This window comes from Aedes aegypti, unplaced genomic scaffold (assembly GCF_002204515.2).
Source record: "Aedes aegypti strain LVP_AGWG unplaced genomic scaffold, AaegL5.0 Primary Assembly AGWG_AaegL5_hic_scaff_1407_PBJ_arrow, whole genome shotgun sequence".
Lineage (NCBI taxonomy): Eukaryota > Metazoa > Arthropoda > Insecta > Diptera > Culicidae > Aedes > Aedes aegypti.
The window spans coordinates 24,402-47,398 of NW_018734843.1; the positions used below are offsets into that span (position 1 = coordinate 24,402).

Genomic DNA, 22,997 nt, shown 5'->3' on the forward strand with positions numbered 1-22,997 from the left:
ATAATGTAGCTCTTCAATTATTTATGCTATATTCAAAAATAGCGTAGATTTTTTTCTGGTACTTTAAGACATTGAAAAACTTGTATAAAAATTTCTTATACTGTTGGGGCAATATGGACACCGGGTGACAAAGTAGAGCTGACACTTCAAAAAGAAAAAAATATAACTTCAAATACAAAATTATACAAAAATATTTAGCATTCAATGCAATGATTATGAAGCGGAACCACAAATCAGTTGAAAATCGTCAATTCTTGATAAAAAACTAACTTGGAGGCAATATTGAAAGCATCTCTACGAAAAATGTCGTAAATTGGTTTTAATCATGTTTCCAGTGGCACAGTGACCTGTCACAATGGTTTCCTGAATATGAACTTCATTTTTCGAGGTTTTGAGAACGATCGCGGGACAATTTTCCTATAAACATTAGGGTGTCCATACTGCCCCATGGGAGTGTCCACTTTGCCCCGCTAGCTTGATGGCGACTACCAAATATAAGCTTTTTTCAAACCTATTTTTGAAAACAAAATATTTTTTTCCCAATTATGCAACCATGTTTAACAAATGTTTAAGATCTCTAAAAAGCATACTGCACATAAAAAACAGTATAATATTCATGTCCTCACAGTCAAAATAGGCAAATTCCTTAGGGTGTCCATACTGCCCCGTGTCCCCCTATAGTACACAAACAACATGTTAAATAAAATATTATAATGACATGTCAAGATAAATGAAACTCCCCCATTCCAGATGCGGAATTTCCCGGATATGGGTCTCGCCGAGCTTCCGAGGCCATGGAATTGCACAAACTCTACTCACCGTCATGCGGTCGCACTTTGTATTCGGCTACCAGCTGAGCTACGACGAGATTGCCTTCAGCGCCCCGACCGAGGCTGGGAAACGACTTGCGGAGACCGTCACAGGGCGGAAAGATTTCCTGATTTACGCGTGATGAGGCTTGTTTCAGCTCCGTGCAAAGTTCTCGCTGTTCTATACGTACCTATCTGTGTTAATCTCTTTTTATCCCTCTTTTACTACCTGTTTTTAAAAGCATGTTCATGACAAACACCGAAATTTGTATCTATATTTCTTTTAGAAACCATTTCAAACGTTTCGTTTTTTAAGTCTCATCGTATTTTGGAGAGCCATACATTGATGAACAAATGTACAAAATCAATAAAATGATCGTTATTTTTTATACTTGATGCAGATGATCTCCGTTCAAATCGAATATCACCAGTTCCTTGGCGTAGTTCTACTTTTTCTTTTTTGCTTCCTTGGCTTTCTGTTTGGCGAGCTCTGCTTCTCGAATCTGTAGCATCTTGGCCCTCTGTTTGGCTAGTTTGTCTGCTTTCTTATAGAATTTTGTGAATTTTAAGTACTCCTGAAATCGAAACTCGTCGTGAGTTTAAGCTTTTGTTACAACGGAGACTATTCTTCAAAAGCATGGAATCGTATAGGTAGTGATACTGAGTACAAACTAGCACTTTCAAAGTCTTTGATCACTCATAATATGGTTTTTCGTTCATCGATTCCATACGTTTGGTGGATAGCGTAAATCAATTTACCTTATCTGTGATGGGATATTCTGGTGGAGTTTGTTTGAGAAAGTATTCCAGTAGCTCTTGGGCTGTGAGCGGTTCTCGCGTCAATCTAAAACATGGGATTTAAAATTATGATTAGATGCCGTCCTGTAACTGACAGGTGTTTTGTTCGATGTGAATTGAAGACTTTCTACGGATCTCTGAGATGGTGATTTCGAAGGTATCGAAGCAAAGAAATCGGAAGGCTTCCAATTTCGTTAAAATGAGGGTTTCGGAAAAAGGAAACTACTAGAAAAAAGAAATGTACAAAAAAATTGAGGAATTCCGAAAAGAAATGGAGAATTCGTGAGATATCTAGGTGTTTCGAAAAAAGATGAGGATTTAGAAAAATGTGCTTTAAGTTTAAAATTTTGTGCGGTAGCTAGAGATATAAATAACAACATCCTAGAATTTCGGGAGCACTCCAGCTGAGAAATTCAGAGACGCATTGTTGCTGGAAATCGTGCCTACTTTGGACTCCGCATAACTCTTCGATCGATCAAAGTTCGACATTGCACGAGTTTAACCATCTACAAGACGCTGGTTAGACCGGTACTCCTCTATGGACACATATCCTACGTGCAGAAGATCAACGCGCCCTTAGTGTTTTCGAACGGTTTGCGGACCGTCTACGGCAGAGTGCAGATGGAAGACGAAACGTGGAGAAGGCGGATGAACCATGAATTGTAACAGCTACAGGGAAAACCAACCATCAGGGAAATCAACCTTGCAAAAATTGGGAGGTTGCGGTGGGCCGGGCATGTCACCAGAATGTCGGATAACAACCCTGTTGCGGCGTGCAACTGGGACTTTGCTCGGGTGAGCGGGAACGGAAAGATCGGATGATCTTCCGTCCACCTGTTGCCGGGAGCAACAGGGCACAGGACCGATAGCTCGACTGGAGGGGGGACTTAACAACTCTAGCCTTGGAAAAGGCTGTTTGGTTTCCACTGGTGGAGGGAAAGGCGGTATGGTTCACTTTAACTTAACTACTGTATTTCTATCGAGGTTAATAATATAATGGTTGGAAAGAAACTGAATGGAATCTTGCGCATGCAAGTTTCTTAAATAGGCTGTAGGTAAACAACAACTTTGCATGCGCAGCGGTGTGGGGACGATGGTGGAAATTTCCACTGCATGCTATGTATTACTGAGCGAACGATGCTCGGGCGGGTGTCTTCACGCAATACATAGCTGGGATGGATGGTTGGTCGGCTTGACTGCGTACAGGTATATATTCGATCATGTCGCTCGGAAGGATGGAAAGGGGAAGCAAAACTAACGACGTGGTGCGTGTGTGTGAGTTATTTGGGGTGGTTGTTAGTTTGGTATTGGAGGCCGATATACTCGCGGCGGCTCGAGATTAGTAGGGACAGGGGTGTGAGGGACACACATACAAACGGAAACTTCGCGTTGGCGCGAACATACTCCCCGGCCAAAAGAGGTAAAGGGATGGGTTCAATGGAGGACTTGGTATGACTACAAAATTCACGGTGATGGGGAACTCAGGGACTCGACTCATAAGGATTGTCAGTAAGGAAAAATAACGTTTCAAAGGCAGAATAATCTATGACTCAACGATTACTCACAAAAGCTTCCAATCTTAAACACTTAGAGATTCTGGGCGGAAAGGAAAAGGGTAGTCAATTCAAGTCTTGCTATCACGACAAACATGCTCAGAAAAAGGGATTAAGGAACTCAACTCTAACGAACCTGCGGGGTGGGAACAATAGCTTACTACGGCTTAACAATTAATTTAAAGGGATGGAAGTAACTACGGACTGATTTGCGGAAGGAACTGCTTGTTTCACAGGATATCAAGAATCTAATTTCAGGAAACGGTTAGGTATATCAGCGACAACACTGTAGGCAGTAGAAATACTTTGCACACTTGGGTGGCTTAGGTGGCTTAGGAAAATAATCGAAATAAAGGAGAATATACTTCGGTTACTATAAGGAACTTTTCTAACTCATTACACAAAGGGCACAGGCGTTACAGGAACAGAAGAAGGGCAATTCATAGCAGACTCATTAGATCACTACACTAATGTTAGGGATTCATCTTCAATTCGGTGTGGACTGTATTAAGGATAACTGGCATAATTCAAAATGTGGGCCCACAAAACTTCAAGGATTGGCGAACTAATGACTTGGCGAAAGGGCTTAAACAAACACTGGACAAGGAATCGTGGCAAACTAATGAGGACACAACTTTCAGGTGGAAATTCAAGGTTGGGAGAATAGTTCAATTTACGACGCTTCCTAACGGTCACAAAATTGGAATACTGGTAACTTTAGGGAATTGGCTACACTCTCTTAATGGGCACGGTATCATAAAACATCACTTAAAACTTAGGAGGACAGGATTTCAAACTCAAAAAACTCAATGGGAGGAAAATTCACATGGACTCACGGATCACAAACTATCATATCGAACTTGGTATTTTGGAATAATGGGCAAACACTTCACAGGGATTATATACTACCAGATACGATATTACTCAAGTAGGCAATGGAAATCAACGATAGGGAATTCAACTCAACAAAGGAAAAAAGGAAGGATTATCATTTCATATAGGGCTCTTCAATAGTGGACTGTATTATGGGATTCAATCGGTGGAAAACTCATATGGATTCAAATCTTACTCGGAGAGATGGAAATTGGCGATAAGGAAAACTCATTGACGACAGGAAGGACGGAAAACTCATCAAGAACAATATCGGTTTTGAGTGGGACTATTCAATGGTGGACTGGGGAAACCACTTTGAGCCAGGATAGGGATTAGGCACACACCACAAATCGAAAGCTTGCTTACCACTTGATGAACATCTTCGGGTGGATGCGTACGGGACACGCACTCCGGGATGGCTTCGCTGGCTCGACGTCGCATGGGGGCTTCATCTGGTGGTTTCTCCGACAGGGACATGGTATGGGGTTGCTTGGAACCACCAGTCGGGTTGACTGGCGGCATCATCTTCTCGGTCAATCTCTGGTTCGGGGCTTCGCTCAATACCGGACGTTTTCCGGTGGGCATCGGGGTTGGCTCTTTCGCCGGATGGATTCCGGCTATCGTCGGGATTGACCTCGCTATCGGTGGAATCGTGGTTGGACACCGCAACCACTTGGATACCGGATGGCTTCTGGTTGACACTGGACACGGGTGCTTCGCTGGACACATCTCGCTCATCTGTGGCTTAACCATCGGAGGGATGCCGGCTGGCATCAGAACCGGCTTGAAACTCGCAGGTATTTCGATGGACGGCAGGGCTTGCTTGGATACCGGAAGGATACCGGTCGGCAGCAGGAACATCAGCACTGGATTCATTTCGATTGGCAACCGAAACGACTTGGGAACCGGAGGAGGAATACCGGTCACATCTGGAGGCTTGGGGACCGGAGGAGGAATACCGGTCACATCCGGAGGCTTGGGAACCGGAGGAGGAATACCGGTCACATCCGGAGGAGGAATACCGGTCACAACTGGAGGCTTCTCTGGTGCCGGATGGGATTCGACACTAGGCGGGAATCGTTTCAGAACCGAACGTGGTCCGGCCGCAGAAGATGGCTGCTCACGAATCGGATGGATTCTGGCCACATACTGGAACTTCTTAGCCACCAAATGGAACACGCTTGCGGCTGGAAATCTCTGGGACACCGGCTGGTATCCCATCACACTGGACGGCTGCTTCATTACCGGAGGAAATCCGGCCACATCTGGGAACACACGTTGGAAAGGCTTCTCTATCGAATTGGATCCGGTCAAGCTGGAAGAATACTTCAATGCCGGAATGGATCCGGCCACACACGGGAATCGTTGGGGCGTTCGACGGAATCCGGTCAAATGGGATAGCTGCTTCGAAGCTGGACGGAATTTTGCCACGCGCTGGAAAGGCTTCACTACCGAATTGGATTCGGTCAAGTTGGAGAAATGCTTCAATGCCGGAATGGATCCGGCCACACACGGGAATCGCTGCGGCGTTGGATGGAATCCAGCCAAACGGGATGACTGGCCAAACGGGATGACTCGGAAAAACGGGATCGATGCTGGACGGAATCTGGTCCTACATGGGAATCGTTTCGCGACCAGACACAATCCGATCGCACTCGGGAACTCGTTGGGAATTAAGCGGAATCCAGCCACACAGGGAAACCGCTGGAGTACCGGACGGGAACCGGTTGCGCACTTGAATGGTCGGAAACTTGCTGCTGGATTCTTGGGCACTGGAAAGTACGTCAGTTGGCATCGATGCCAACCTGGGCGGTGGATGGAAACCGGGTGCATAAGTAACGTCTTCGGTAACGCACCACATCCGGCAGCTCTCTGGGACGGCGTCGGCTTCGAACGGATTCCAACCAGGTTGATTGGAACTGGAATCGGGTTCGTCGCTTCACAGGATTGAATGTTGCTTAGGCTGTCGACAAATTGGGTTGACTTATTGCCGACATGGAAATCCTCTGGGGTCGTCTTTGCTGGATTAGCAGGATGCACTCTCTGCTTGCACGGAGGGTTCGACTCGTTTTCGCTGGCAACGGTTGTCACCTCTTCACACGTCGTTGGCATTTTTCCACGGTGGGTGGAATCTTCTTCACGATGGGTGGGTTGCTCATGTTTGGTAGGCACTTCTTCTCGTTGGATTGGAACATTTTCTTCACTGAGGCACTTCTGAAGCATTGGAGCATCAGAATGCGGGACAATCGGCGTGGGTGCCGACTTGCACTGGATGACCTCGGTGAGATCACCATCGGAACCGACCAGGGCAGGTCCACACACAGGATGGGCAGAAGCTTCAGCGCTTGGCACTCTCTCTTCACGGGGAAACTTCTGAAGTGGTGGCACATCAGAAGGCGGAACAATCGGCAGGGCTGCCGACTTCGACTTAATGACCTCGGCGAGATCACACTCGGAACGGACCAGGGCTGGTCCACACACATGATTCAACTTCTTGGCAAAATCTTCAGCGCTAGCCACTCTCTCTTCACAGGGGAACTTCTGAAGTGTTGGAACATCAGAAGGCGGTACAATCGGCGTGGGTGCCGACTTGCATTGGATGACCTCGGCGAGATCACCCTCGGAACGGACCAGGGCTGGTCCACACTCAGGATTCAATTTCGCGGAACCTTCAGCGCTTGGTGGCTGCACGGACAGAATTGGCTTGATGGCACTCGAACTCACCTTCACTTCGTTGGCTTGGACTGGGTACAGTTGCTTCTCTGGGGAATGCTTTCTCAGTGGCGACGTGTTTTTCTCCTCCATCACGTCTGGAATCGGAACGGATTGTTCCGTCGTTGGGCTCGGGGATCGACTACGTACGAGCGGGGTGCGCCAGCGTGGCACAGTGGTCGCAGGGAAATAGTTGGTTGATGACGCTCGACTATGCTGATACCTGTTATCGGTGGTCGGAAAGGAAAGCAACATCGTTTCCACCAACACGCAGGCATCAAAATGGAGGTTCTCGAAGCTCTGATAATCCTCATCCAATTCTGAAAATCTCTCTTCTGGGATTGCGGACAGGATCTCACCGTACACTCTCTGGTATTCTTGGTACAGGAACTGGAGTTCACTTTCGTAAAGCTTCACTCGTGCAAGACTTGGTCGGATGGTACCATCCCTGTCAACCAACTGCTCCTGGAGCCGCTTCACTTTTAGCTCGACGAGGCTACGTTGGGCGAACAGCCTTTTCACTTCGGCCATTCTGGAACAGGAACACACGCGCGCGGTTTACTTTCGGGTGGAAATGTTTCGAAACTTTTTCACTCGCGCGCGACTCACTTTCGGATTGGAAATGTGCTCGGACTTTTTCACTGTCTATTCACTACACTTGGGGAATTTCGTCGCCTCTCCGCCAATGGAAACCAGGAATATTCTTTCTTAACACTTTGGGTCGAGCTACCGGGGCAGGAACTACAGCAATCCTCTCGGTAGGAATGCTGATTGCTATCGGCGATAGCAATTGGGAGGGATTGTTTCAATCGGATGATTGACGACACACACACGGCTGCGGTTGCAGCTTCCACGGAACTGGACCCTCTATCCGGTTCGATTGGACCAAATGTTGCGGCGTGCAACTGGGACTTTGCTCGGGTGAGCGGGAACGGAAAGATCGGATGATCTTCCGTCCACCTGTTGCCGGGAGCAACAGGGCACAGGACCGATAGCTCGACTGGAGGGGGGACTTAACAACTCTAGCCTTGGAAAAGGCTGTTTGGTTTCCACTGGTGGAGGGAAAGGCGGTATGGTTCACTTTAACTTAACTACTGTATTTCTATCGAGGTTAATAATATAATGGTTGGAAAGAAACTGAATGGAATCTTGCGCATGCAAGTTTCTTAAATAGGCTGTAGGTAAACAACAACTTTGCATGCGCAGCGGTGTGGGGACGATGGTGGAAATTTCCACTGCATGCTATGTATTACTGAGCGAACGATGCTCGGGCGGGTGTCTTCACGCAATACATAGCTGGGATGGATGGTTGGTCGGCTTGACTGCGTACAGGTATATATTCGATCATGTCGCTCGGAAGGATGGAAAGGGGAAGCAAAACTAACGACGTGGTGCGTGTGTGTGAGTTATTTGGGGTGGTTGTTAGTTTGGTATTGGAGGCCGATATACTCGCGGCGGCTCGAGATTAGTAGGGACAGGGGTGTGAGGGACACACATACAAACGGAAACTTCGCGTTGGCGCGAACAAACCCGTAAATAGTTCTCGAAAACAATCCGACCAACACAAGACGACGTGGTGTGCAGCCAGCAAGATGGTTCGATCTAGTTGAGAACGATCTGCGGAACCTTCGCAGAATGTGTGCCTACGACGGGCAGCCATGGACCGAGTCAAATGGAGACGGCTCCTACGTACAACAGAGGCCACCTAGGCCTTAGCCTGACTGGTAAGGTTAGCTTGAATTCCAGGAGTTACAAACTGTGATATCTGCCCTGTTGCATTATAATAAGGCGTTTTTTTTTATTTGGTTAAGCTCTATTGTCCACATGGGCACTACGCGAGCTGATTTTATATTTGACAGATGTAGGGTACCATCCGTCCTGATTTAGTGAAATGTCAGAGATAGTTTAAATTAGGAAAGCTATCCTTACACCCAAAAAAAAAAAACGGATAGATGCTATATGAACAAATTTGTATGATTTGTATGGAAATGACAGTTTGCACTGTTCCAATTTCGACATTGACGCCATTCTTATCCACTCAGAATAGAATAACTTGGGCGTACTAAAACATAAGTTATCATCTTTAGTGTATTTTCACAAATATCTATAGCTATCAGATTGCGAGAGATCTCCAAAACTCCGATTATTAGTTTTCAGCACAGATGGTAGCAATTATGGGAAGATGAATCTGCTTCCTATATTCCTATCTTCCTATCAATAAGGCATTCTGTTATTACTTTGCAATATTTTTGGAACTCAAAGAAATATCAAATGAGAAAGCTTGTACGGATGCTACCATCATTGAATGTGTACAAAAAAAGTATCATTTGCAATTTCTGTGAAGCATTTCCATTATTGGGCGTATTATTACAGTGACCAATTTTTTTGTTCGATCAGTGGAGTTAATATTTATAAAAAAAAAACAATGGCCGAAACTACAAATTTAAAAGGAGGAGCACAACTGGATTTTCTGAAAAGACCATAATAAATATCTCTCAGAATCGTGTTGAAAAAACTGTCGGCACTGACAAATATTATAGCTTATCGAACACCTTTTTAACAGTTGATTCAAATATATAGTAGGTGATCAATCGACCACCCGCAGCGCTCGCATCGTTTTTGTTCGTGTTTGACGTTTACACACTACTGCCATCTGCTGGCCCGTCGGCCAAACACACGGATTTTAGCATTGGGCGTTTATGTCATCTTGACTATGATTTTGATCGTGATTTGTTCTATGTGTTATGTCTGTTTGTATTGTCGATTTCCAGTGTAGATATTTGTCAGATTTCTATCAAAAACTATGAAACTTTGATTGATTTTTTGTAGGATTCTTCGTGAATTTCTAGTGAAATCCTTAGCAAATTATCACGAAATCTCAATGGTAGCTCATCCTTATTTGTGGAACTTTTAAATGGTTCATAGCAGATTCTTTGTAAAACCGCGATTCAAAGAATCCCAGCGACATTTCTTTGCACAATCTTTAATAATTCTACGAAAAGATATGAGACGGATTTTTATTTGCTTTTTTTTAATTCCAAGAAATATGTTTTTGACATTTCTAGGCTGTTTTTTGAAACTCTTAGCACAAACAAACAGACGTCACACTCTCATCATTGGCCATCGACCGGTCCGGTTGTGCGTGCTTTGTTGGTCGGTGGCCATTATACCAGTGAAATGTTGGATGATTTGCCATCCGAGAAGGATCATAGGCCAGTCGCTGTCTGATCGCCGAGATTGACGGGGGCTCCCCTTCATAGCACCGTCTTCCGTGCAGAATCTTTCAGCGACTTGACGAAAGGTTTTAGTGGGGGTACTGGGAATCAAACCCATGTCCTTCCGCTTATGAAGCTAGAGTGGACCCCCTTATAATGAGGTGCATGTAACGCTTCAGAAAAGAGACTGAGAGCTGAATAATAAAGAGCTAGATCAGTCTAGCTTGAGCCGTGGCATGTGACCGAGTCTTATCGTATCGGTTGTTGTTTCATTTAAGTTTCATAAGAAGTAGTCTTATTACAATTTTAGATGTTCAAGCTATAAAACAGTTTTTTTTAATATTTTCATATCAATTACCATTTATAACAGTGGCGACGACGGATAAATAAGTGGTTGTGAAAAGTGCAGATAACTCGAATGGAAGGCACTTCCAGAGTGAGTCAGCGTAAGTACAAGTACTTGAAGAGTCTCTTTGAGCTAGCAACTCAAGAAACTTGGTAAAAGTGAAAGCAGGTTTTACTTGCAAATTGTTTTGACCAAAAAAAAGCAATTAGAGTACCTGTTGAGTCCTTTGAAAGGATTAATTTTATAAAAATAGTAAATATTGAGAAATATATATATTTTATTGCCTTAGCGTGGTTGTAACATCATTTTTCTTTTTTTTCTTTTATTCCATAGCTTGTGTTCAGAACAAAGAGTTTACAGCATATCGAAGACTCCGTGCGAGAGGGAAGATCTGCTCGAAAATCGACTCAGAAGGTTTGAGTTACTACTTCTGTGCTGTTGCTGTTGAGTTGTAGGTTGTGAGATTCATTACTCGGGAGAAAATTAGAGTACCAGGCATTTGAGAGTATCATTGCTGGAGGTCGCGCAAACTGAGAACTGATATAGTGAACACCTTACTCACTGCTGACAGTTCAACCCATACCCCAGACAACCAAAATGTACGTATAACGACATCACCTAGAGGCTTTGTATATGCAAAATTTCGCTTATAAGATGTCGCGAAAAGGTTTTCTACGTACAAGAGTGGAGGCGATATGCGTGCATATATTATGTGATGAATAATAACATACATTGCGAGAGTATACATATTCTACCGAACTAACCTGTGATCTTATGCGACTTAACTAATGATAACAAATGTTGATTTGACAGTTGCTACGAATTGATTCGACTTACTTTGTACGAGTGTACGGGACGAAGCAAAATGTACAAATGAACTCAGAAAAAAGTGTTTTATGCGAGGAAACTCATCAATCTGACGAATTTATCCACAGTGTTTTGCGGGTTTGATGTAATTAGTACGAATAAACGAGTTATAACGTGATCTTTCATGCGATTTCTGGTTGTCTGGGACGTTGTGAGAAGCACATCGCGCCGAGTGGATCTACAGCAAGTTGATTTCGAGTGGAATTACGAGGTAGGTTGTCGTTGAAACTTCAGAGACACGTTTCGAAGATTTCATTGTACAGAGGTGCATGCTGTAAACGTCTATAGTATAGGGGACGATTTAAAAGTGTCAGCCAAGTACAATGTGAGACTGATCTGCTGCAATCGTGAGTAGAATATTGATTAGAAACCGTGATTGTGAGTGGCCTAGAAGTTATCGTCAGGACAATCGTGAAAATCGCTTTAAGAATGTTCATACTAATGCGGTTTGCAATTACTGTAAACGTAAGGGCCATATTTTCTACAGAACAGTAACCGTGAAAAATCAATGAATTTCGTTGAAAAGGAGGAAACCGTAGAAACTGCGGTTACCGATAAATTTAAAAGAATACGGGTAAATGATTCAACTGAAGAGGATTCTGACATTAGTTGTATGATGATAGGCCGCATCAATAAGGCTACACAGGCGTGTTTGATTGATGTTACGATCCAACGTTTTCAGCTAAGTATGGAAATAGACACGGACTCAGCAGTAGCAGTTATCAGCGAAATGTTGTACAAGCAAAATTTCTCGTCGATTCCGGTATCCAAATGTGATAAAACACTTGTTGTAATGAATGGATCCAAAATTGCAGTTGTTGGAGAGATCATAGTTGAAATTCCTTTGAATGGTTTAAGCGCTGAAAGGAAATAGACTTTTCTGAAAAGTTACAAGGATTTTACACCGCTTCTTGGTAGAGTTTTTTTTTTTCTATCTTTATTAACGAGATTTTTAGCCCTGGGCTAGTTCATCTCGAGACCAACGGGCTTTACTTCCCTTTCGAAGGAAGTCGTCACTACTGAAATTTTTAGTGACTATCTCGGGGATGGGATTCGATCCCAGGTCCTCGGCGTGAGAGGCGTGTGTTCTAACCCCTACACCGGGAACCGCTTCTTGGTAGAGATTGGATGAAGGTGTTCTATCCAAACTGGAAGGAACAATGCATGCCACCTCGCTCAGTAAACAGTTTAGACATCACAAAAGTACGGAAAAGATTTTAAGTACGATCAAGCAAAAATACTCTAAAGTGTTCAAAAAATACTTTATTGAGCCAATTACAGGTTTTGAAGCAGAACTAGCTTTGAAATTAGAACAACTGATTTTCAGAAAAGCGTATCAAGCGCCTTTCAAAATAAAGGATAAGTTTTCGGAACATTTGGACATGTTGAAGAGTCAGGGAGTAATCACTCCTATTCAGGCGAGTGAATGGGCTTCCCCGGTCATAGCTATAATGAAAAAAGGATGGAGAAGTTAGAATGATTTTGGTCGGTAAGCACAAGACGAATGCGCACAGGCGACAGTTGAAGGCTGCTTACGAACCCAAACGAAGTCGGACAATGGTACAACCACAACAATGAACAAACGTAAGAGGGAGTCAATCGATGAGGATGAAGATTTCTACGGATTCTCAGATGTCCCGAGACCAGAAGATGTTTTCCAACGAAAGAAGGCCAAACAAGCTAGAAGTCACATTAACACTCGCTCGAGAAATACATTAATCAGCTAGGCGCGAACAAGCTGGAGCTGCTTCACTACCATCAACGAGTTTGAGTTCGAATTATTGAAGTGTTTTGAATTATTGAAAAATCGATGCAAGTACCGTTTTGAAGCAACCGTGACGTAACAGAAACTGTGTAAGGAGGAAGTTAATTTTGCATTGCTCCCTGTTTACCCAGGTCGACACATTCTGGATGAGTCTGTGGGTAAACCCTACCTTTCTCAGAGGCATCCTATTCTTGCTGCCACTTGACCAGCGAGACGATCCTCGCCAATATCCTCACCTGCCTAGTGCCTCTACGCTGATACCACTCGATGTCTTCTCGCAGGTTGATGCAAATCGGAATCATCCTGGTGTTCACACATACTGCCTTTGACGATATTGTTCGTTTGACGCTTGCATGGCCATGGGCCGGAAAGTTCTGTTGAGCTTGTCCCGATTGCGCTTGGTTTGCAGTGCTGCACCTTAGGCCGGAACTCCGTGTCTCAGTATCGACGATGATACGCTAGCCAGAAGACGCTGCTTCTCGGACCATGAGCGTTTGGCATGATCCTGGTAAGTGCGTTGGTCGCCTTTGGTGCCTTCTCACATGCATAGTCGACGTGGCTGTTGAAGTTTAGCCGATCGCCAATATGGCCTTTCGGTTAACCCGAATAAAACATCTATTGTTCTTTTTACGGAAAGACGAAACCGCGATGGAATTCGACCTTTACGTCTTTTTGGCACTGAGATTAATGTGACTAATCAAGTAAAGTATGTCGGAGTCATTCTAGATTCCAAACTTTCATGGACACCTCACATTGATTTCAGAGTCAAAAAAGCTTGCATGGCCTTCGGTCAATGCCGGCGAACCTTTGGTAAAACTTGGGGCCTCAAACCCAAATATATCAAATGGATTTACACAACAGTTGTTCGACCAATATTGGCATATGGATGTCTTGTGTGGTGGCAAAAGGGCGAAGTGAGAACAATCCAATCAAAATTGGGCCATCTCCAAAGGATGTGCTTGATGGCGATGTCTGGTGCGTTCTCTACAACTCCCACAGCAGCGCTCGAGGCCCTTTTCGACGTTGCGCCACTACACATATATCTTAAACAAGAAGCACTTTCTTGCTCTTACCGTTTATGGGTACTGGATCTACTGGAGAAAAATCCAGTGAATCGTAGATCTACACACACTTCGTTGTTTCCACTTTTGGTGAATTGGGACAAAATTGTCCTTGCTCCAAGTGATCTCACAATTGCTTGTAACTTTCCTTACAGGACATTTACCACACAATTCCCTTCACGGGAAGAGTGGACGTCTGGCTATTTGGAAAGAAGTATATCAAACAATATAGTATGTTACACTGATGGCTCCCTTCTTGAAGGTAGAGCTGGTGCAGGAGTATATTCTCGTGAGCTAAGGCTGAATCAGTTTTACTCACTTGGTAGAAACTGCACCGTTTTTCAGGCGGAAATATTTGCTCTTATGTGTGGAGTGCAATCAGCACTTCAACAGCGCGTAATGGGTAAAGTCATATACTTCTGTTCAGATAGTCAGGCTGCTATAAAAGCTCTCGCTTCGGCCAACTCAAGGTCGAAGCTTGTTATCGCATGTCGAACTCAAATTGAGGAACTGAATTCAGTCAACTCTGTAAACCTTGTATGGGTACCTGGCCATTCTTCCATCGCTGGAAATGAATTGGCTGATGAGCTAGCTCGCGATGGAGCATCGCATGACTTCATTGGCCCTGAGCCGGCTATTCCAATTTCGAAGTGCTGGGTGAAGCTTCAGATAAACTCTTGGGCGGCAACTCAGCACAAGCAATATTGGAATAGTTTGGAGTCGTGTCGTCAAACAAAATTGTATATTACTGAGCCATCTCCAAAGGTGGCGAAGTATTTAACAAATCTGTCAAAGCAGAATTGCAGTCTCTTGGTCAGAGCGTTGACAGGCCACTGCCGACTCAACTATCACATGGCAAATATTCAGCGTGCTGACTCATTTGTGTGTGATAGTTGTGACTCCGATTATGGAACTTCGTATCACCTGATATGTAACTGTCCAGTTTTTGCGCAAATGCGATTCCAATTACTTGGTAAACACTTATTAAGTGAAACTGAATACAGAAGCCTGAATCTTCAGGACATCCTGTTATTCTTAACCCGCTGTGGTAATGAGCTATAGGCTCTCTTTACGCTCACGCGTTTTGCAGTGCCCTTTTTAGGGCGCTGTTCGAACCCATTGTGGTATGGAGCTACATGCTCTCATTTCGCTTATGCGATCTTCCCTCTTCAAGGGACCCACTCCTATTTCCTCCCATCTTTCCCTTCCCTTTCCTCTCCCATCGGGTAGATGATGAAATAGGCTCAAATATGGCGATGGCACAAATCTCCCAACTGGTGGGGAACGTGCCTTTGGAGCCGGCCTTCTGATACCTGATACCTGGATGAGTCTGTGGGTAAACCCTACCTTTCTCAGAGGCATCCTATTCTTGCTGCCACTTGACCAGCGAGACGATCCTCGCCAATATCCTCACCTGCCTAGTGCCTCTACGCTGATACCACTCGATGTCTTCTCGCAGGTTGATGCAAATCGGAATCATCCTGGTGTTCACACATACTGCCTTTGACGATATTGTTCGTTTGACGCTTGCATGGCCATGGGCCGGAAAGTTCTGTTGAGCTTGTCCCGATTGCGCTTGGTTTGCAGTGCTGCACCTTAGGCCGGAACTCCGTGTCTCAGTATCGACGATGATACGCTAGCCAGAAGACGCTGCTTCTCGGACCATGAGCGTTTGGCATGATCCTGGTAAGTGCGTTGGTCGCCTTTGGTGCCTTCTCACATGCATAGTCGACGTGGCTGTTGAAGTTTAGCCGATCGTCTATCAACACGCCTACACGCAAAAAAATTGTGCGGTAAAAACTACCATTTTAGGGGGTTAACTTAAGCGCTCGCACCGGCAATTTTCAGCAGACCAGAAATGCGCTTGATTTTACCATGTCTGTAGTTGGAATCAGATTGTTGTAAATTATTTCTGTCAAATATACCAGTAATGCGGTGGGGTGTAGCGTGAACATAGTAAATTAGTCTGATTTTCCATGGTAGTTTTAAGAATGGGCGTAGTCAGCTAAAATAGTTGTTTTTACCACAGATTTTTTTCCCGTGTAGGTGTCTGAGCGGCCGCTATATGACGCTATGACGCTCAGCGTGGTGAACCACTTTGCGATTACTGACTAGTAGCACCTTCGTTTTGTCGTGGGCTATCTTCAGCTTGACTCCATGCACCCAGTTCTCGACCGTGCCCATTGTCTCCGTGGCAAGCACTTTCTCCAGCGTTTCACCTATTACTGTTAGCAAAGCCGACGATCTCGAAGCCTATGGGTAACTCCAGTGATAGGACCCCGTCGTACATCCCATAGCATAGCGTCGGGCCCAGTATGGGCCCTTGTGGAACTCTCGCCGTTACTTTCGGCCGGCGTTGGTTGCATACACGAACATCCGATTCTCGAAGTAGCTCTGGTGAATCCGACACAGATAGTCAGGAACCCGCATTCTATGCAGCGCTGTGGCAATGGCCTCCCAACTGGCGCTATTGAACGCGTTTATAACGCCTATCGTAACTAGGGCGCAGTGACGATTTCCTCTTTGTTTTTGCTTCGATGCTTTCTCAGCCCTCTCCAGGACCGTTTGAATTGCGTCTACTGTCGACTTTCCCTTCCGGAATCTGAACTGCCTTTCTGATAATCCGTGCTCGCTCTCCATACATTTAGCCACCCTGTTTAGGATGACCTGTTCCAAGAGTTTGATTACCGGGTGGTTTTCCTGGCTTCGGTAGCAGCACCAGCTTCTGGATCTTCCGTATATCTGGGAAGTGACTGTCGTCCAGGAATTTCTGCATCACCTTCCGGAACATATCCGGGTACGCTAGGATCACCGCTTTAAGTGCCACATTTGGTATTCCATCCGGTCCGGGCCTTTTTCACCTTCAATGGTTTCGCCTTTGCTACAAACTTGTAATTGGAAACCTGATGATCTTCAGCGTTTGCTTCTTCTTCGTTGACATACGTGAAATACCTAATGAATAAGAAGTTGTGGGTTGCACCGAGCTAGGTGAACTGACAAGGGGCATCAGGACCTGGAGAGCGTGGGTCAAAGTCGAGGATGGAAAGACGCAGCCATGAACCAAGTGAATGGATTACCTGCTTTGCTCTTGTCCACAAGTTTTTTCGTTTAATTTTGTGTGGGGAAGGCATCTAACTTCAAATATCTTGTGAATGGAAGCTTTAATCGAAGGCGTGATAGCCATCGTCATTACGCATAACCGGTACTAAATATTTCTTCGAAAATTGTTTCCAAATTTGAGAAATATTTCGTTAGATGCTTTTCGCATACAAATATTTTTCGCGTTACCTTTTAGCGATTTTTTGTGCATAGACACTAGCGCATGTGCGTTACGGTGTGGCCGAATAGCGAATCAGGACATCAGGATTAAATGATATCATGTTAAATACATGACTTATAAAGTTCATGTTCGAAAAAGCCCCCCCCCCCACTTTGAAGGCAGTACGGGCTGTCTCATGAACACATGAGATCTACAACAACCCCCAATCATGTGTCCACTTGGAAGCCTGACTGTATATGAGTTGGCTAACATTTTGCGATGCTTTTGATGTTAATTCTATTAACGTTTGAGTGTATTGTGAATGATTATCTAATCAAATACCATATTAATTGAATCTTTGTGCAATTTCTATTGTTCTGTTCAATCAAGTACCAGCAACTACAAATTGGGCCCTTATAGAGTAAAGTGGGGCAAAAGTTCGAGTGGGGCAAGAGTTTTCTTTTTAGGATTTCTAGCTCAAATCAAATAAAAACTTAGAAATGTCATGGTGGTTCGAATGCTATTTAAATAAGAGACTTTCACTCCAAATATTATAAAAATCGATTGAGATTTGGAAAAGTTACGGCAATTTGTTGTTTTTCGACGTAAATATTGTAATTTTTGGTCAAACTTTCATTGCATGGAACCAAATGAAGATAAAATATTTTTCAATATTTTATGTAAGGGCGTTTCTAGGCCTATCATAAGGAAGCTTTGACGTGTATTAGTTTTTGCATAAATGCTTGGGATCAATTTTTGGCCCATAGCGGGGCAAAAGTTCGAATCTGCGGGGCAAAAGTTCGACCCGTGTATAAACCCACGAAAATTTTCCCATTTTTCCTGAAATCTACATATTATCTTCAAATTAAGCGAAATTTGCCTGATCTTGCGAAAAATGTCACAAAAATTTACATTTTCACTTTGTTTTGCGAAAAACTGCTATTTTTTGGGTGTATTACAACCCTGTTTTGGGCATTTTTTGATAAAAATTTAGTGTGTATTTTTCAGCAAACATAAGTTTACGGCTGGTATAAAGTATACCTGGCATAAACGTATTGATATTTTGTGTTTTAGCCAACGAACTTTTGCCCCACACTAGATTCGTTTAAGACAATCAATTTTGAAACTGTTATAACTAAAAATGGGTAAATATTTTGACACAAGTTTATTCAGCAAAGTTATAGCCAATGTGTTGAAGGTTCGCTGTATGGTATTTGTTTTGATTCATCTGTTATTACAGTCGACTCTCCATAACTCGATATTCAAGGGACCATCGACTTATAGAATTAACGAGTTATAGAATGTACCGAAACAAAAAATCACAAAATCGAAGGAACAAATTTCTGTTTTTCTAATACGTAAATGTTCACCTCTGTAAGAAAGTAATATTATTTTGTTGATTGTACTCTACAAACTATTATTTGAAAACTATTTTCGAAATGCTCGAAAAAATCACATTATTTTGGCTGACAATATTTTTTTTATTTTCATATTTTTCAACTTGTATTATAACTTGCAAGTATTTTTTTCATCTCCAAACAAGAATTAGACCACGTTTCCCCAAATAAAAAAGATTTTAAAATAGATATCGACTTATGGAGAGAAATTTCCCTCTCACGTGACATTGACTAGTGGAGATATCGAGTTATAGAAATATCGACTTATGGAGAGCACGATGTATGGAAATTTGAAGGAACCGAAAAATCCATCGACTTATAGAGTATATCGAGTTATAGAACATCGAGTTGTGGAGAGTCGACTGTATGTTCCTGGAAACTTCGATTATACCACTAAGGTCGAACTTTTGCCCCACCTTACTCTATATGCTTATGCTTTCATAGTAACGTATATTCAATTATGCTTTTCGGCTACGCAACAATATTGTAAGTTACAACAACTAAACATGTAAAACACACTTAGTATAAACATTAAATTACAGTACCCCCTGAGGAAGACACAATTCCCGTGTCGAAACGTCGGGCAAATAAATAAGCCGTTGTAAAAATTAAGACTGCGTAGCCGAAAAGCATAATTGATTACAACCATACAGTCGATTCCCCACCAGTAGTAACGTATATTTTTATTCAATAAAAAATGGATGGTTCAATTTATAAAACTGATTAAAAAATTACAGGTCAAATTAAGGGCCCACAGAAGGTTTTTTTTTCTAGATGTAGCAGGTTCTCCGAATTCGGATCACCCAAAGGGTTTCTGAAACTAGATATGTGTATTTCAGTCAATGCACTTTTTTATAAATTCTGTTCGAAATTTAAGGTTGAAAACGACCTTTGTGGTTTATGGGCCATCTATTAAAAAAGTGAAATTCAATACTATACAAGGTGCAAAAACTACACTATTGAAATGAAATATCAATTGAATTCCAAGTCCATCACTTACCTCATCCTCCTTCTAAGCCCCAAGGTCTGTTTCACACTACCAAGTATCTGCGCCGGAGAGTAGCCTCTCGTAACCAAGGACAGCGGCGATAGGGCGAAATCTTTCGAAATACCGACCTTTTTGCTTAGGCCATGCCTCCATAGTAGCTGCGTGGAGCCGTAATCGGTTTTCGGAATCAGCAGAAACTTCTCGAAACATTTCTTAAACTTTCCCATCTTGGCCGTCCATGGTTGGCTGGACGTTCCCACCAACAGGATCTTATCGTCTTTCTTGATTTGCTTGACCAACTGCTTAAAGAGCACTTTTCCAAGCTTTGTTGGATCCAGTGATGCTTCGCCTGGAGGGATTTTCTTGTAGAACAGCTTGTGTGCCTCGTCGATACATATAACCGTTGGTTGGAGAATACGGGACATTTTGAGAACCATGTGCAGCAGTAGAGGAATCTCTGCAGCTGAAGTCGGAGCAACAGTTGCAGGGCTAAGATCGAACAGAACTGCGTCCGTTTCGTTGCATATGGCTTCTACTAGCAATGTTTTGCCGTATCCCGGTGGTGCCAGCAGACAGAAAGATTTAGGCTTTGGAAGACCCAGGGGACCCATTCCGAAAAGCCACGTTTTTAAGATATCACGCACCTCTCCCATAGCAGCCAGTGGATCTTGCAGTAGGAAATTTCTTTTCTCGTACGCTGCATAATTGTAATCGCCGATGAAATCGTCGATTTTCTTTTTCTTATATGTTCGAATTACGCTCTTTTCGATGAGCTCCTCATACAGTGAATCAATTGTGCGATCCGCAGTCAAATCGGGTGCTTCCTTCTTCTTTTTCTTGCCCTTCTTCCCTTTTCGTTTTCTTTTTTCCTTCTTCGGTTTGGCAGGCTTGTACTTCTTCTTGTTATCCTTACATAAGGCCTTTTGAAGCAGTTCGCGCTCTCCACGAAGCACTTCGTCCACTATGGGGCGCAATTCTTGATGAACTTCTGCAAATTTGTCCAGTGTAATCCATTCCATTATCGGAAGCTCGTCTTCGTTTTCCAACTCGTCGATGAAATACCAGTCCTTCTCATACCGTGCTATTGATTCCTCGATCGTAACTGTCAATTATAAAGTTTAAAATCAGACAGTAATTGAATCTCATACAGACTTACTGTACGCATTGGTAGCAAACTCAGGTTTCTTGAAGTCATATGTTTTGCCCTCTTTCTTCTCCAATTCTTTCTCCTCGCGTCTTCGTTCTCTAAGCTTCTCCTTGGCTGCCTTCTTCTTTTCTTTTTCCAGTTCTTTCGCTTTCTTTTTGGCTTCAGCTTCCTTCTTCTTTTGTTCGGCACTTTTTAGTTTTTCCAATGCCTTTTTTCTCTGAACTTCCATATATTCATCTGGCGTCAATGTTTCTCCTTTGATCACCAGGATCGTTCCTCCTTCCCAAATTTCCGGATAGCGATCGAAGGCATGCGCTTGATCGTAAAACTCTCTGAACCACGCTCTGATGTGATCAGAAATGTCCTCCATGATCCAGGGTCCACGTTGTTGCAAGATTCGCGTTTTCTCATCCTCTATGGCTTTCAAAAAATGCTTCATCAAATTCAGGTTTACGTTTCCTTCGTTCTTTCTCGGCTTTTTCGATCCTGGCGTTCAAATCCGGTCCTCTTTCCATTTCATCAATCATTCCCAATACTACGGATCTAATATAACGTTCACGTAGCTGCTGTTTTCTTTCTTGGTACTTTCTCCAGTATCGTTGGATTTTCCTAGCTGACCGGTTTTGTATTATCTTCTCAATCATCTCTTCCGTGTTGTCTTCTTCTGGGATTTCTTCCACTTCAACAACTGGTTCAGCAATATCTTTGGCCTCTGCAGGTTCCTGCAGAATTATTTCTTCAACCCAACCCGGAGGTTTGTAGTAAGGGAATGCTATTACGTCCTTCTTTTTAACATAGTAATTCCAATTGTACACAGTTCGCTTCACTGGAATCAGCATAAACTGATCCGGTTTGTGGTGGAATTCGTACGGGAAGTCTTGCAAAGCGTCTTCCCTTGGCTTCGGGTAGAATATCTTCGGGTGTAATCGGAAGTTCAGTTGCATGATTCGGGCACGGCGTGCTTTTTCGTGAGAAAGAATCAAGTTCAGGGCAGCAACACGTTTCTCTTTGGCGCGATCCCGTCGAACAACGGGTCGTCTGGGATCCGGGGGTGGTTCTTCTTCACTTTCGGAACTACTGCTAAGTTCATCGCTCGAGCTGCTAGTCAACGGTTGAAGTGCTTTGCTTGAAGCAGCAATCAATTCCGAATGTTGCACTGATCGTTCCAATGGAAAGTAGCAAGGCCGCATGGGTTTTACATCTTCCGGAATCAGGTGTAGTTCTCGAAGAGCGCCGTCGATGTAGGTTGAACTCACTGAGTTCCATCTGTTTGACCTTCTGTTGAAGCTCCAGCATTCGTTGGTTGGCCGCTTGCGCCAGACATTGAATGACCTCACGTTTCTGAACCTGCAACGTTTGATCGTAGCATCGATCGAGCATCCGACATAGGGGAACATATCGACAGTACAGTTCGGATAGGATTTCGTGCACGATCTGTTTGTCCTTGGTTGGCTCAAACCGTTGGACCAGATGTTCGTGCAAAAGGACATCCTGAAGTTCCGCTTGGGTGGCAATCCAAAATTTGGCTATAGTTTTTTGAGTCATCGTGCGAATGTTGAGGTAACTGACTCAGATGTTGACGATTGAACGCCTACTTAGATCTGTCTTATATACAGGTATGTCCCGTTTTTATCAACACGATCGGCGATTTTCAGTTGACAAAAACGGAATAATTTTCATAGACAAAATATTTTACAAATTTAAATAGAATATTGCAGTTTTATCAGGATAGTACACATATAAATTCACAGTTTTTGATGTTTAGGAGCTGTGAGGAGCATTTTGATGTTAATTCTTATTGGTTCGTAATGAAAGGTAATTGCAGACTCCTATCAATAAATATGATTTACTCATAAATAATTAATAGTTTTGTTATTCTTGGTTAGAATTTCAATAAATGTAATATAGAATATTAAAACAATAATCACATTAATGTCCTCTTATCATAAGGTGCGCCTAATTTGTAAAAATATCTACAGGGAAGTAGGTCAAGCTGATCAATTTTTGTTCAAGAAAAGAATAAACAAGGAACAACTTTTTTTTTTCTACCGTTCATATTCATCCTTCTGCTTCTTCTTTTTCTTTATGGCATTACATCTCAACTGAGAAAAAGCCTTCTTCTCAGCTTAGTGTTCTTACAGTCAACCCTCCATGAGTCGTTGTTCCATTACTCGATATCGACTCATGGAAACATACTAAAACAAAAA

At 43.3% G+C, this 22,997-nt stretch overlaps 2 protein-coding genes across 2 annotated transcripts in view; one reads left to right on the plus strand and one right to left on the minus strand.

Moving 5' to 3' along the window:
• LOC5568392 (N-acetyltransferase eco) overlaps positions 1-1,200 on the plus strand; it is a gene marked incomplete at its 5' end in the record, with an annotated part of 15,812 nt that extends 14,612 nt beyond the window's left edge. Inside the window, 1 exon segment of the mRNA XM_021856242.1 lies at positions 751-1,200. Within this exon segment, the coding sequence (XP_021711934.1) occupies positions 751-952 (202 nt within the window). The 3' untranslated portion in view covers positions 953-1,200.
• On the minus strand, positions 1,053-21,214 carry LOC110680448 (IQ and AAA domain-containing protein 1-like). The gene is made up of 4 exons (XM_021856241.1): positions 20,800-21,214; positions 19,656-20,745; positions 1,569-1,653; positions 1,053-1,384 (listed from the first exon to the last, which is right to left on the minus strand). Exons 1-4 carry the CDS (start codon positions 21,158-21,160, stop codon positions 1,256-1,258), a joined length of 1,665 nt encoding a protein of 554 aa, XP_021711933.1. The 5' UTR covers positions 21,161-21,214; the 3' UTR covers positions 1,053-1,255.
• Between the last annotated feature and the right edge of the window lie 1,783 nt (positions 21,215-22,997).

What these genes read in the sequence shown, in the direction of transcription:
- LOC110680448 (XM_021856241.1), bottom strand. Translation starts at nt 21,160, where the DNA reads ATGGAGGACATTTCTGATCACATCAGAGCGTGGTTCAGAGAGTTTTAC. An exon ending in GTTTGCTACCAATGCGTACA is followed by an intron (nt 20,746 to 20,799) that starts GTAAGTCTGTAT and finishes TATAATTGACAG; the next exon opens with TTACGATCGAGGAATCAATA. An exon ending in GGGCTTAGAAGGAGGATGAG is followed by an intron (nt 1,654 to 19,655) that starts GTAAGTGATGGA and finishes CCCATGTTTTAG; the next exon opens with ATTGACGCGAGAACCGCTCA.